This window comes from Bison bison, unplaced genomic scaffold (genome assembly GCF_000754665.1).
Source record: "Bison bison bison isolate TAMUID 2011002044 unplaced genomic scaffold, Bison_UMD1.0 scf7180017864197, whole genome shotgun sequence".
Taxonomy (NCBI): Eukaryota; Metazoa; Chordata; class Mammalia; order Artiodactyla; family Bovidae; genus Bison; species Bison bison.
Genome location: NW_011494769.1, coordinates 968503 through 981943, shown reverse-complemented (window position 1 = coordinate 981943; position 13441 = coordinate 968503). Strand labels below are relative to the sequence as shown.

General features: G+C 40.9%; 1 protein-coding gene and 1 long non-coding RNA gene across 2 annotated transcripts in view; one reads left to right on the top strand and one right to left on the bottom strand.

Moving 5' to 3' along the window:
* Nucleotides 1–8646, bottom strand: part of LOC104991622 — an 11087-nt gene extending 2441 nt beyond the window's left edge. The window contains exons 1-2 of the long non-coding RNA XR_825626.1: nucleotides 8483–8646; nucleotides 3504–3703 (exon numbers count right to left, since the gene is read on the bottom strand). This is a non-coding gene — a long non-coding RNA (uncharacterized LOC104991622). The remainder of the gene's footprint in view (nucleotides 1–3503; nucleotides 3704–8482) is intronic.
* The window catches only part of RYR3 (ryanodine receptor 3), a 567299-nt gene that overhangs the window by 275963 nt on the left and 277895 nt on the right, over nucleotides 1–13441 (top strand). The window contains exons 11-12 of the mRNA XM_010844173.1: nucleotides 6129–6302; nucleotides 10209–10330. Coding sequence (XP_010842475.1) covers nucleotides 6129–6302; nucleotides 10209–10330 — 296 coding nt within the window. The remainder of the gene's footprint in view (nucleotides 1–6128; nucleotides 6303–10208; nucleotides 10331–13441) is intronic.

Genomic DNA, 13441 nt, shown 5'->3' with positions numbered 1-13441 from the left:
GTTCTCAGTTGGGGAAAGAGAGGGTATGGAGGGAAGGGGAAAGAGCAAAACATGGACCTTGAGATTCAGTCGTCGCCAGACCACACCACTTCCTGCAGTTTCAGTTTTTTTTTTTTTAAGTATTTATTTTTGGTTGTGCTGGGTCTTCATTGCCGCACATGGGCTTCCCATTGTGGTGGCTTCTCTTCTTGCAGAGTACAGGCTCTAGGCACACGGGCTTGAGTAGTTGCAGCACTTGGGCTCAGTGGTTGCGGTGCCCGGGCTCTAGAGCACAGACTCAGTAGTTGTGGCACATGGGCTTAGTTGGTCCATGGCATGTGGGATCTTCCCAGATCAGGGATCAAACTCATGTTCCCTGCATTGGCAGGCGGATTCTTAACCACTGGACTGCCAGGGAAGTCCCTGCAGTTCAATTTTAAATAAAATCTACAAAGCATTTAAAAAATTTAAACTGACAATTTCCCAAGTCTTAATTGTTTCAAGTGGGCCAGACAGAGAGGTAGTCAAGAAGAGCCTTGAGCTTTGGAGTAGAAGAAACCTGGGTTTGAATCCTGGCTCTGCCTTTGCTGTTTAGCCTTCCTGTCCCTGATTGTAAAAGCGAAACAAACAAACAAAAAACAGGAGTGAAGAAGTGTGTCTTGAAGGACTCTTGTGAGACCAGGAAGATGACCTAAGAGACTGTTTCCTTATCCATGAAATGGCAGGAGTGCCGCTTACCTGAAGGTGATTGTGTAGAGAGGGACTGACGAGAAGGATGGAGGAAAGAGCCCGGCACAGTGACCTGCTCAGGACATGCACCTTCCCTGATGAGACAGACATGCCCGCTCCCCTAGCATGCTGGAAACAGCGGAGGGCTGCCCTTGGCCTCCCACCAGCAGAGGCTCTGCAGCCAGCCTTGGGGCCAGTCAGGCTCCTAGCAGTGTCCTGCAGTGTGCGATTTTTTTAAGGCCATTCTAAGACATCCCACTCGAAATCATAAGTTCAAAGGGGGATTGTATTCATGGCAAAGTGACTCTAAAGGTAATTTCTGAAAGTTAGTCCTGGGAGTTTTAGGAAGCAGTGATCTAACCAGCACAGTATTGGTGGCTGACCCCAGCATCCATGAATGAGGTCCATCTTCCCATGTTTCCTTTTTCTCTGAATCTTTTTTGGTTGCTTCCTGTCTGTGGAAAGCTACTTTCTTGTCCTCTGTGGACATAGGTGGCTTGAATATGTCAAATTCAACAAATTCCTGTCTAAGTAATAAGCATGAATTAGAACCTGCTGCTGCTAAGTCACTTCAGTCGTGTCCAACTCTGTGCGACTCCATAGACGGCAGCCCACCAGGCTCCCCCGTCCCTGGGATTCTCCAGGCAAGAACACTGGAGTGAGTTGCCATTTCCTTCTCCAATGCATGAAAGTGAAAAGTGAAAGTGAAGTCGCTCAGTCGTGTCCGACTCTCTGCGACCCCATGGACTGCAGCCTACCAGGCTCCTCCGTCCATGGGATTTTCCAGGCAAGAGTACTGGAGTGGGGTGCCATCACCTTCTCCGGAATTAGGACCTACTCTGTTCCAAATATCATGCTCGATTTCTATTACCATGGCAAAAACTGGTCTGTCTCTGTGTCTTCATTTCTTTTCAACCCATCATTCACCTTGTGGCTGGAACAATTGTTCTAAGATACAACCCTTGTGTTTTCCCCGCTTAAAATTCTCGGTGGATTCCCATTACCTGCAATAGCTTTTCCCTAGAGGTGTTCTAAACAATGATTTATGAAAAAGATTTAAAATGCTTATGTTAAACAGTTGAATAGGTTGTTTTGGTTCCTTTTGTTCTTCTTTGTTTTTTACTGTAAGACTCATAACAATCTAGTTTATACTATCCTAACATTCCCTTTACCTCCTGAAAGAAAATACGGTACTGTTGGAAGTCCTCTTTTCCCACAGAAAGTCTGCAAACGGCGTGAGTTTGGGAAACATGCACCTGTAGGAGAAAGTCAGTCCTTGTTCAGGTCTTTTCTGGACTTCGTCACTCTTCCTGCCACACTACTCCTACCTTCCTACAGTGTTGTCCCCTTCCATATTCCTCACCTCTCCTCTTTCCCCTAGCCATGCTCACATCAAGCAGAAATTGGTATAAAAGCATCCTGAAGTCCCCAGGCATGGTGAATTTTTCTCTCTTCCAAATTCCAGTTGCACCTTCAGTATGAACTCCATCACTTTGTTGTCATTAGTGGTTGGTGTGTGGGACTCCTAAAGCTTATACGTTAGAACCCAGAGTTATTTTTCATAAAATAATAACATATTTTCAACTTCTTTGTAACAGCATCCTAATACCTAAAACATTAATATAACCAATGCTTAACTGTGCTGATGGTTACCATTCCAAAAATTATGTTCACATGACCAACAGGCTTTGGATTTACACTTGGTTTTGCATTCCCTTTCATTACTTACAAGCTACAGGGCTTTGAACAAATTGCTCCAACTCTACAAGCCTCAGTTTTGTCATCTATAAAGTAGGAGAAATAAAAACAGCAGGTCCAGTGAAAGGTTTAGAGAAAATGTTTTTAAAATGTCATGTATAACACATATCACTATGTAGGCCCTTGGTAAATTCATGATGGTGTTGTCATTATAAAGTACTTGGCAAAAATGCTTTGCTCAAAGTAGGCATTAAATAAATACTCATTCCAGTTACCTTTCTTGTCTCAGAAATTTTAAATCAATCTGGAGAGCAGCAACTTACCATCTAAACTAAATACATGTTTATGTGACAATTATGTGGTCACAACCATTTCCTTATAAACTCTCAGTGGAGACAAGGGATAATGATGATTATTCCTCTTCAAAACTTTGTTAGGGCCAAGTAACTTGTTCCTACTCAGAATCCACTCATCATCTAAGATATGAAAGGTTGGTGCAGATACACAGATAAATTGATGCCCACTGACCAATAAAACAAAAACAAATTATTTGCAGCCTAGCAGAGCTTAGTGTGAAATGTAAAGACCAACAAACCTCAGTCTTGCCCTTGGAGAATTTCCAACCAGGCAAAGGATAGGAAGTCTACCAGCAAAAGATTCCTATCACAGAAGATGGTAAAGAGCCTTGAGAGAGAGTAAGGGAGGTGCCGTGAAATCAGAGGACATGCACAGTTGGATCTGGGAAAGGCTGATGGATAAGATGTAAAAATTCAGAGATAAAGTAGAGGCCTTCCAAGCAAGGAGTGTAATGTCAGTAGAAGCCCTGAGGGAGGGAATACTTGGTATAGCACACAAACATAATCCAGTTTGGTTAAAGCATGTGGCATATAAGAACTTTAGAGGTGAGAATTATATTCTGTAGGAATCAGGGAGTTACTGAAGGGAGTGATCAAAAGACCCCTATCATACGGGAAGGTTCCCATAGGAAGATTCAATAGAGGAAGGTTCCAGCCATAGAGTAAATACATCTGGGCCACATTCAAATGAAGACAGAGGGTAGAGCATTAGTTCATGACTTGAGTCGGAAGCTCACCCACCTGTGACCAGCCAAGTCCAGCTTCTCTGCCTCAGGACACTCTCATTTCTTTAAGCTGTGTCATTGTTGTGTAGTTTTGGGTAGAGTTGGCTTTAGTGTTGGGTTGTTTCTATGTTTTGGTTTTCATTTTTGTTGCTCTTGTTTTTCTTTAAATTAGAAGCAGTCCCAACAATGCTGGCCATAGAACTTTGGGAGTTGATGCTGTTTTGCAAAAGCAAAGACACAGAGAGACAGTCCATTCTATTATCAATAATGATCCATTTATTTTAGAGACTCTAAAAAAACAAATCTTGGTATTTATTTTATTTTGGCAAAGTCATATTTAAATCAATGAAAAGTGATAAAACAAATGAAATCATAGTCATTCATCATTGGGGAATATGTGCTATTTTAACTATGACCTCTTGGTAATCACCATAATTATTCATATTTAACAGTTGTAGTGTATAATATGTTTACTTTGCTGCATTGTCTTTGGTTAGGAAATAAGCTAGAGATGAAACCTTTGGCATATTTTAATTACATCTATTGGTTTGAGTGTCTGTACCGCTATGGATATTTTGAAATGAAAATGAAGTATCCAGTATTTTATAGAATAAATGCATTCTTGACCACTTGCCTGTGGATAAATCCTTAAATATCAAATTCTGTTTTCCCATTGACTATGTTATAAAATCAGAAATATTTTCCTTTGGAAATGTTCATTTTGAGAAATGTCATTTTGAACAATCCAACCAGTGCTTCAACATATGCTTAAAATAAGAATGTTCTTGTAGTGTATTAATATTGCTCAAAATGATCCTATAAATGTGTGCAGAATAACTAATTTTGCTTTCTTGAGGGTTTGAAGGAAAGAAATAAGAGCCAAAATGAAAAAAATATACATTTGAAAGAAAAATGACTCAGTTGTATACATTTGTTCCTTCAACATATGTTTGTTAAATAATTGATAGGTGCTGGATTCTCTGCATTGTTGTTCCATCGCTAAGTTGTGTCTGACTCTTTGTGACCCCATGGACTGCAGCTCTGCATTAGGAATCCAAAACTAACAATCATCTGGCCCAAACCCTTCATTCTCATAGCCTGGCAAAAGGAAACATCATATAAACAAGCATATTTACGTTATAGTCTGTTAAGTCCTCAATAGAGGGATGAGACTCTGCTGGAGAAATACAGCAGGAGAAACTAACTCTGCCTTCACAAAGAAGGTGACACCTGAGCAGGGTACTGAGGATGAGTAGGAGCTGGGGCCATGGGATGGGCATGGTCTCTGGAATCAGACTTCCTGGTTTAACTCTTCCTCTTTCACTGCTTCTTGAGTGACTGTGGACAAGCTGTTTCTTTGTTCCTTCATTTGCTCCTCTGTAAAACTGGAATATTTGTAGCTACATCTGAGGCCATTATGAAGAGCTGGCATACGTAACAGACTTACAACACTGCCTTGCGCATGCAAAGAGCTCAATGCCTATGTTCCTGTTGTTCCATCATTAAGAATGAGAGTAAGGTTGGCACAAGCAGAGGAAACAGCATGCTGCATTTTTATTCCATGAAAAATTTAAAATATGCCCAGCAATTTAACACAAGATGTAGAGAAGAAATGGAAATAGGATAGGGCCATTCAGAGGCCCTGATTAATGAGGAGGGGGACAGAGTTACCAGACTACTTCTTGACTCACTTTGACAGGCACCTTAGGTGTGCCTAGATTTCTCCATAGGGAAATGGTCAACGAGCATTTATTCTATGAAACAATGGATACTTGATGCACAAAGGGAGGATGCATACCTGGTACACAGAAATTCCCTCTTCTGTACTAGCAATGAGTTTTGTGAAACAGTGGCAATTGAAGAATGAAATCCACTGACTGCAACATACAACTGAGGCCATAGGAACTAATATTGGGCTTCCCTGGTGGGTCAGTGGCTAAGACTCCATGCTCCCAATGCAGGAGGCCCTGGGTTCAATCCCTAGTCAGGAAACTAGATCCCATATGCCCCAATGAAGATCAAAGGTCCCACATGTGGAACTAAGACCCAGCACAGCCAAATAAATATTAAAAAAAAAAACCTAAAAAATATAAAATAAACTAATACAACAATTACTGCATTAGACGTAAGGCACAGTAGCCCCCTACCTTCTGCAAGAGTCTGTTTCCTCTGCTGATTTCTATAAAAGATATTTATATGATTTTAACAGATATATTTAAAGCCCCAAATGAAGGCTTTTATATAACTATTAAAATTATAGAAGGTACAACTTGCTGAAAATAAGTTATTTGGCTATTAAGGGTGAGTTATTAAGGTATCTAAGTCAGGATGAGGAAAAGTAAAAAAAACATAATGGGGAATTATATAAAACCAGAACCAAAGAGAGACACTATAGGCTGCCTCCATTTCCCATGGATATAAATAATCACTAAAGTAGCCAAAACGTGAAATCCATTGATTTTACAATTAGCAGCAGATAAGGGAAGCAAGCCTTTCTAAAATCCTGGCATGGACAGGCGTATCATGATTTTTGTGGTAATCGGTTCCTTGGCTTACAAATTCTGCACCAGTGACCTGTTTTATACATTACATTTCTATTTAATCAGACATGCCTACATTTGTTTCATTTTCTGTGAAATAGGAAATCAAGGAGAAATTGGATTCCAGTCACAAGCGAGATATAGAAGGCATGGGAGTCCCAGAAATCAAGTATGGAGACTCTGTCTGCTTTGTCCAACATATAGCCAGTGGTCTGTGGGTGACCTACAAAGCACAAGATGCCAAGACATCCCGCCTGGGACCTCTGAAAAGAAAGGTGAGGGGTCAGAAAGGCTGGAAGCAACTAGGCATGAGAAGTGATTGTGGAAATAAGGTGGGCATGATGGATTTTTACTACTTAGCTTCCCAGATGGCTCAGTGGCAAAGAATCAGCCTGCCAATGCAGGTGTGGGTTGGATCCCTAGGTCAGGAAGATCCCCTGGAGAAGGAAATGACAACCCACTCCAGTATTTTTGCCTCTAGAATTCCATGGACAGAAGAGACTGGCAGGCTACAAGTCCAAGGGGTCACAAAAGAGTTGGACACAGCAACTAAGCAAAAATTCTTACTATTCTGAAGAATTATTTCTGTAACAGAGTGTGTAGCCTGGTGTGGTTACTTTGACTTCATATTCAGTGTGAAAAAGAAAAAGTTAAATAGATGACAAATCTGTGAAGAGGGGATACAATACGATCCTTGTGCTCTAGAACCTGTACTAAATGACTTTTGGTAGAATGCTGTTTGGGGATTATCCACATCATTTCTCCTTTCATTTAAGTGGATAATTGAGTTACTATGCAGTTTTCATAATATACAGACTAAACAGAATCCCTACAGAGAGATGCAGATTGCATGATAACAAGCACACAGGAACCAACATGCAGAAAGATGAGATACTGTTGAATGATACCGTATCCACAGAGAATGGATCCAGGTCTCAGAGATCTGTTACAGCCTGTGACAGTGGGAAATCCGGCTTGAATACACAGAACATCTTTTTTTTTCCAGAAAGTCAACTGCCATAGTAGGGTTTCTTTTGATAGGAATCAGGAAACATGTTCAAGTCATGCTTTAAAAAAAAAGCCCTTACAAAGCACAGGTTTGGATAGGCAAGGAGGCCCATGATAAGGTTCTAGGAAACATTGTACAATGTAGCTTGTGTAGGTCAGCCTAATATGGAGATGATGAAAATTTTCCCAGAATGCTGGTTATTGTAAGAAAGGAGGTTGGGGGGAACCCATAAGGTAATAGCTTATTTTTGTGCAAAGTAAAATTTACGAGGAAAGGGGAAAATTATGAAAAGGAGATAGAAAATAGAACACGAGGCCACAGAGACTCGCTTGTAGAAAACAGAACACGAGGCCACAGAGACTGCTTGTAGGAGCCCAGAGCGTCCTCTGCCAACAATTGTAAAGGCTGGACTAAACATGGAAACATTGGAAGACTTCAACAGCAAGACACCCAGGATGTGAGTGCTGAAGATCCCACTAGAATGGAAGTGCACTAAAGTGAGTTCCTCCTGTATCACCACTTTGCCCTCAGTGTCTTGCTGAGATACCGCACAAGAAATGGGATCGCCTGTTAGTTCTGTGGGTTGGAGAGCCATAATTGTGGTAAGGTCAGCCGAGGTTTCTGAGACTTAAGGGACCATATTCCAGAGTGGAGGAAGCCACAGAAGCATGAACTTGAAATTCCAAATGCGGTTTCTCCTAGTATCTTAAGCAGACCAGGAATAGGGTATAAAGCTAAGATGGCAAACAGAAAATGATATTTCTCTATGGTGGAGAAGAGCAAAGCAGAGATGTGAACAGTGTGACGGTGCTAGGGAGACAGAGGCTGGAGTACAAAGTCCCTCGGGCTGGAATGGCCTTGAAAATACAGTGGACTTTCAATTGAATTCCAAATAAGGGCTATACCCCAGGAGTAAGGGCAAATGGAAAATAGATGCCAAAACCTGATCATCTACCCTAACAGCCTATCAGAAGAAAATGCAATCCTCTGAAGAGTATGATAATATCATCCAGAGTTTCCACAATTTTTCACACCTACTAAGATAAAGATGATATTGAAAGAGAGTAGAATTTGTGGATCTGGGCTCTAACTCTGGGTAGGTGGGGACGCACTTGAAGGACCCTGTCAACTAGGGGAGACCCCAGTTTATGATGTTGGTTTATTGTGCCTCTCCCTGCCTTTTTCTTCTGGGACCATAGTCCGTAGGTCCATCTAACTGCTGGAATGTGGATTTGGGAGATGCTTTCAGAAACTCTCTCTAATGATGCCCTAATGCTAAGCCTTTGTCAGGGCTTCCCAGCTCCATTTCCTGAAGAACAAGTTAAGTTCTCCTCTAAAAATACAAAGGATGTCCAATCTTGTTAATTGGTTTATGAAACAAAATAGGAATTTAGAAAAACCAGTGGGAAATAGACATAGTGAGAAACCTCATGAATGGTAGCTCACCTTTAAGGAAGCACCCTCTTTCCATTGCCATCTTGGGCTTCTGCTTTCTGCTGTCAGTAATGGAATTCCTCCAGGAAAGAAAAAAGGACCTTAGGACGTGAGCTGCAGCAATCAATAGGACACATCATAACAACGTTCTAACAGCTGCATTTCCCCCATTTCTCATTACATTCTTGTTTGACTGGCCGGTTTGAATGTGTTATCTGAACAAGCAAAACATAAGGAGGTGGGTCTTTAGGGACCCAAAAGCTGGGACTAAGGCCAGAGTAAACCTAGTGAGATGTATTGCCAAATCTAAATGCAACACTGATAAGCAGTTGCTGGGAATCTCAAAGTAATGTTTTGAAAGAGTTGGTGAATCCAATAGTAAGGGCATCCTTTGCTAATGCTTAAGCTACGGTATATAGATGAGATGCAGGTCTCTTCAAAAATGAACATAAATTTATGCAAGCCAGCGTGCTTCTTCCTGGGTGAATTCATTAAATGAGGGTGCATTTTCAGAAGAATACAAATGAGAGATTTTCACCTGGAAATGAGGAAATAGGTTGTTTATTTGTGCTGAAAATGAGAGATACCAAAAACCCTTATTCTAAAGATATTTTTTGGAGCCACATGTTTTGTTTAATTGACATATAAACTGACTGATTCCTACCCCACTTCCCTAGGACCTACAGATGGTCTCACTTCACTTACTCACATCAAGAGGAAACCATGCCAGGAAGTTGAATCAGAATTTGACCCTGACCTGAATCAGGGTCAAACCATCCCGGTTAATAACCACACATATTTGGTTGGCCCTTTCAAGAGAAAAAACAAAGCACTGACCTCCACACCAAAAGCTGCTAGCCCCATCTTAAAAAAAAAAAAAAAAACAATGTATCATGATGTCATTTGTGAGCAATAAGTATACTTAACTTCCTAACAACTGATTTGAGATCAGTAATATGCTGTCCCTTAAAACAAATATTCATTGAATACCTTTTATATTGTAGGTAACATGCTAAATGACTGACATGTAAATCGTCTAGTCTTCCAAACAAACCACTAAAATAAGTCCTCCTGCAGATGGTGAAGTCAGAGCAGAGAGAGGTTAAATAATTTGCTGAAAGTCACACTGCTGAGAAGTGACCTAGAGGGATTAGAAGTCAGGTTGGCTGGTACCTAAGCCCATGCTTTCAAACCCCCTCTCTAGCTCCATGAGAAGCAAACCACTGTCTCAAGCTGCTTCCCTGGTTCCAGTCAACTAACCCAGTGTGGCCATCATCCTTCAGGAGAGAAAGCCACACCTCATCCAAGTAGAAAGTTTTAGAGGATTTTACTTTAATTTGTCTTTCCACTTCCTTGGTTTATCTCTGGAGAAAAAGGCTCTGAATATAGTGATTTTTCTCATTTCCAGAGATAAGTTTTTGTGTTCATTTTAAGAGAAAAATCTATCATAAAACTTGTTTTCACCCATTCAAATTGGCCATACCAGCCCAAGGAATTTATTGTAACTCAAACCATAGTGGCACATAAAATTTCATTTTCATCAAAGCACTGTGTCTCAGGAATGAATCATATATCAGTAATAGGGTATATGGACAAAATAACTTTGTTAATGTCCCACTTTCAAAATGAACACAGGGGAACTTGGTCCATTGAAGGAATACAAGGGATGAGGAAAATACTGCAAAAAACATTGACTGTCCAATGTAACCTGGCCCTGGTGTCCTTGGCCCCGGGATAGGTCATACTCCATCAGGAAGGCCACATGGATGATGGATTAACCCTGCAGAGATGCCAGCGTGAGGAGTCCCAGGCTGCTCGGATCATCCGGAACACGACCGCCTTATTCAGCCAGTTTGTAAGGTACGTGAGCTCCTTCCTTTTCTCTACTTGTTGGTTTCTATTTTGCAGCCATCCGATCCCAGAGACCACCCCCTTTTAATACTATGGATTTTCAGGAAATAATTATGTACCAGCGAAGAGTTCTACCAGAAAGAGCTTGGGATTGAAACTTATTTCCCACTAGGCGAGCTCCTACCAGCTTCACTCTTGGCCTAACAAATGCCCAAGACTCTTCAGTTGGTGTCATTAGTTGGCATTCAGGTTGGCGCCATAAACAGCCAAGGTCGTCTTATGAAAATTAAATGGAAAGAGATGGAGTGCTGTAAGTCCCCTTTGTATTAGCGCATGAACAGGAGAGGAGAGAGAAAAAAAATGGATCTACAACCTCTGTGCTATTTAGAAAGGTTTTCTACATCTTTCAAAATTGTTGCTATGGTTTGGACACGAGAAGATTTGCATGGAATGCTTGGGTCACCCACCTACGACTGGGACTTAAATGGGGAAAGTAACTTAACTACCTACTTGGATCATAATCCTTCCAGCCTCAACAGTGCTGCTAAAATAGAATTCTGGATTGTATTCACCAATTACCACACACACACACACACACAAAAACAGATTCTGTTGTAAACAGTGCAGTGTTACAAGCCATCCTTCTCTCATAGGAAAATCTCTCTAAAGCCTAAAGGATTTCAATTGCATTTGTGGATCTGCATGAAATGAGAAAAACCTTTGTTAAGGTCCCACTATACCTTTATTTTCCTTCCTGTTGAGTCACTGTGATCCAAGGGATATGTATTAGTTAGGATACAGGCTAAGCTGCTACTGTGGTTCAGAATAAACTTATTTCTTTTTCAAGTAATAGTATAGGGGAGGCAAGTGGTTTAGGGAAAACAGACCATCCTGCTACTGGGACAGTTTCCTTCTGTCTTGCTGCTTTGAAATCTCTGTAGGTTCTTAAAGTATGTCCAGTCCAGCAGCATCACCTGGGAACTTGTCAAAAATACATATTCTTGGGATTTATCCCAGATAGACCTAATCAGACACCTAAGAGTGGTGCCTCAGAAAAGTTGAGTTTTGATGGGTCCTCCAGTTGATGCCGATGCATGCTAAAGTTTACAAACTACTGCCCTGGAATAAAGGTACCTGCCCTTGGCCAGGTATTAGATTCATCTGGGAAGCTTTTAACATCCTGATGCCAAAGTAGCATCTTCAATCAATTACATCAGAATCTCTGGAAAGTGAAAGTGAAATCACTCAGTTGTATCCGACTCTTTGCGACCCCTGGACTGTAGCCTTCCAGGCTCCTCCGTCCATGGAATTTTCCAGGCAAGAATACTGGAGTGGGTTGCCATTTCCTTCTCCAGGAGATCTTCCTGACTCAGGGGTTGAACCCAGGTCTCCTGCCTTGTAGGCAAACGCTTTATTGTCTGAGCCTCAGAATCTCTGAGGTGGGGTCCAAACACAAGAGCCCCCTGGATAATTCTAATACTCAGTCACAGTTGAGAACCAACTGTCCTGGTATGTATTCTTCAACCGTGTGATTAAAAATAGTGTACTAGCACCATGTCTGAGGTCTGACCTGAAAAGATGAGAGAGGAAATAGAGGGCAAGCCATTTATTTTTTTAAAAAATATAACCCAGAAGTAGATCGCCTTATCTTATACTCTGTTAGCTAACACTAGTCACATGGCCACACCTAGCTAAAGAAGGCTGAGAAATATCTCTGGTGGGTTACAACCAGAGGGTCTTGATACTAATTGAAGGAAGAAAAGCAGATGGTAGCGGTATTCTTGCCACAAGGTGGGACTGAGGCCTGAAAATCAATTATCTTTGCCTGATTTTGACTCTGCCACTGGTTTCCCATGATTCTTGAGCAAAATATATCCTCCTTTCCATTCTGCATTACATCCGAATTGCTCCCCTTCTTCACAGAAAGAGTGTAAGATTGAATGGCTTGGTATAGGTAGAAAAAATTAGCTACATGCATACATGAATTTTGCATGTAGTCTCTACTAGACCACAACCATTACTATAGGGAGTGGATAGTTTTATCTAATTCTCAATTCTCTCAACTTCTGCCCTTATATCTTTCTTAAGTCAAGGCCCCTAATTCACACATTTACAAAAATTAATTCAAAATGGATTAAAGACATTATTGTAAAACTTAAAATTATAAAACCTGTATGAGAAAACATAGGCTCAAATCATCATGACCTTGAGTTCAGCAATCTTTTATTCAATATCATACCAAAAACAAAACCTACAGAAGAAAAATTAGGTAAATTGGACTTCATCAAAATCAAAATCTTTTTTACTGTGAAGGGCACCATGGAGAAAGTGAAAAAACAATTCATGAATATTTGCAAATCATAGATCTGATAAGGGAATTGTATCTAGAATAAAGAAATCTCACATCCCAACATTAAAAAGACAAATAGACCAACTTAAAAATGGATGAAGGATCTAAACAGACATTTCTCCAAAGATGATATACAAATGGCCATAAGCATATGAAAAGATGTTCAATACTATCAGCCATCAGAAAAAATTAAATCAGAACCACAATGAGATAATGCTTCGTTCTCACTAGGATGGCTATAATAAAAAAGGCTATCAATTAGAAATGTGGGGCAGGATGTGGAGAAATTGAACCTACACTGCTGGGGGAATGTAAAATATTGTAGTCACTATGGAATACAGTCTGGGAATTCCTCAAAATTTTAAGCATAGAGTTACCAGATGACTCAGCAATTTCATTCCTCAGTATGTGCCCAAGAGATGTTAAATATTGATCAGTTGCTCAATCATGTCCAGTGTCATGCCAGGTTTCCCTGTCCTTCACCATCTCCCAGAGCTTGCTCAAACCCATGTCCATCGAGTTGGTGGTGCCATCCAATGACTTCATCCACTGTCATTCCCTTCTCCTCCTGCCTTCGATCCTTCCCAGCATCAGGGTCTTTCCCAGTGAGTCTGTTCTTCACATCAGGTGGCCAAATTTCAGTTTTAGCATTAGTCCTTCCAATGAATATTTAGAACTGATTTCCTTTAGGATTGACTGGTTTGAACTCCTTGCAGTCCAAGGGACTCAAGAATCTTCTCCAGCACCACAGTTCAAAAGCATCAGTTCTC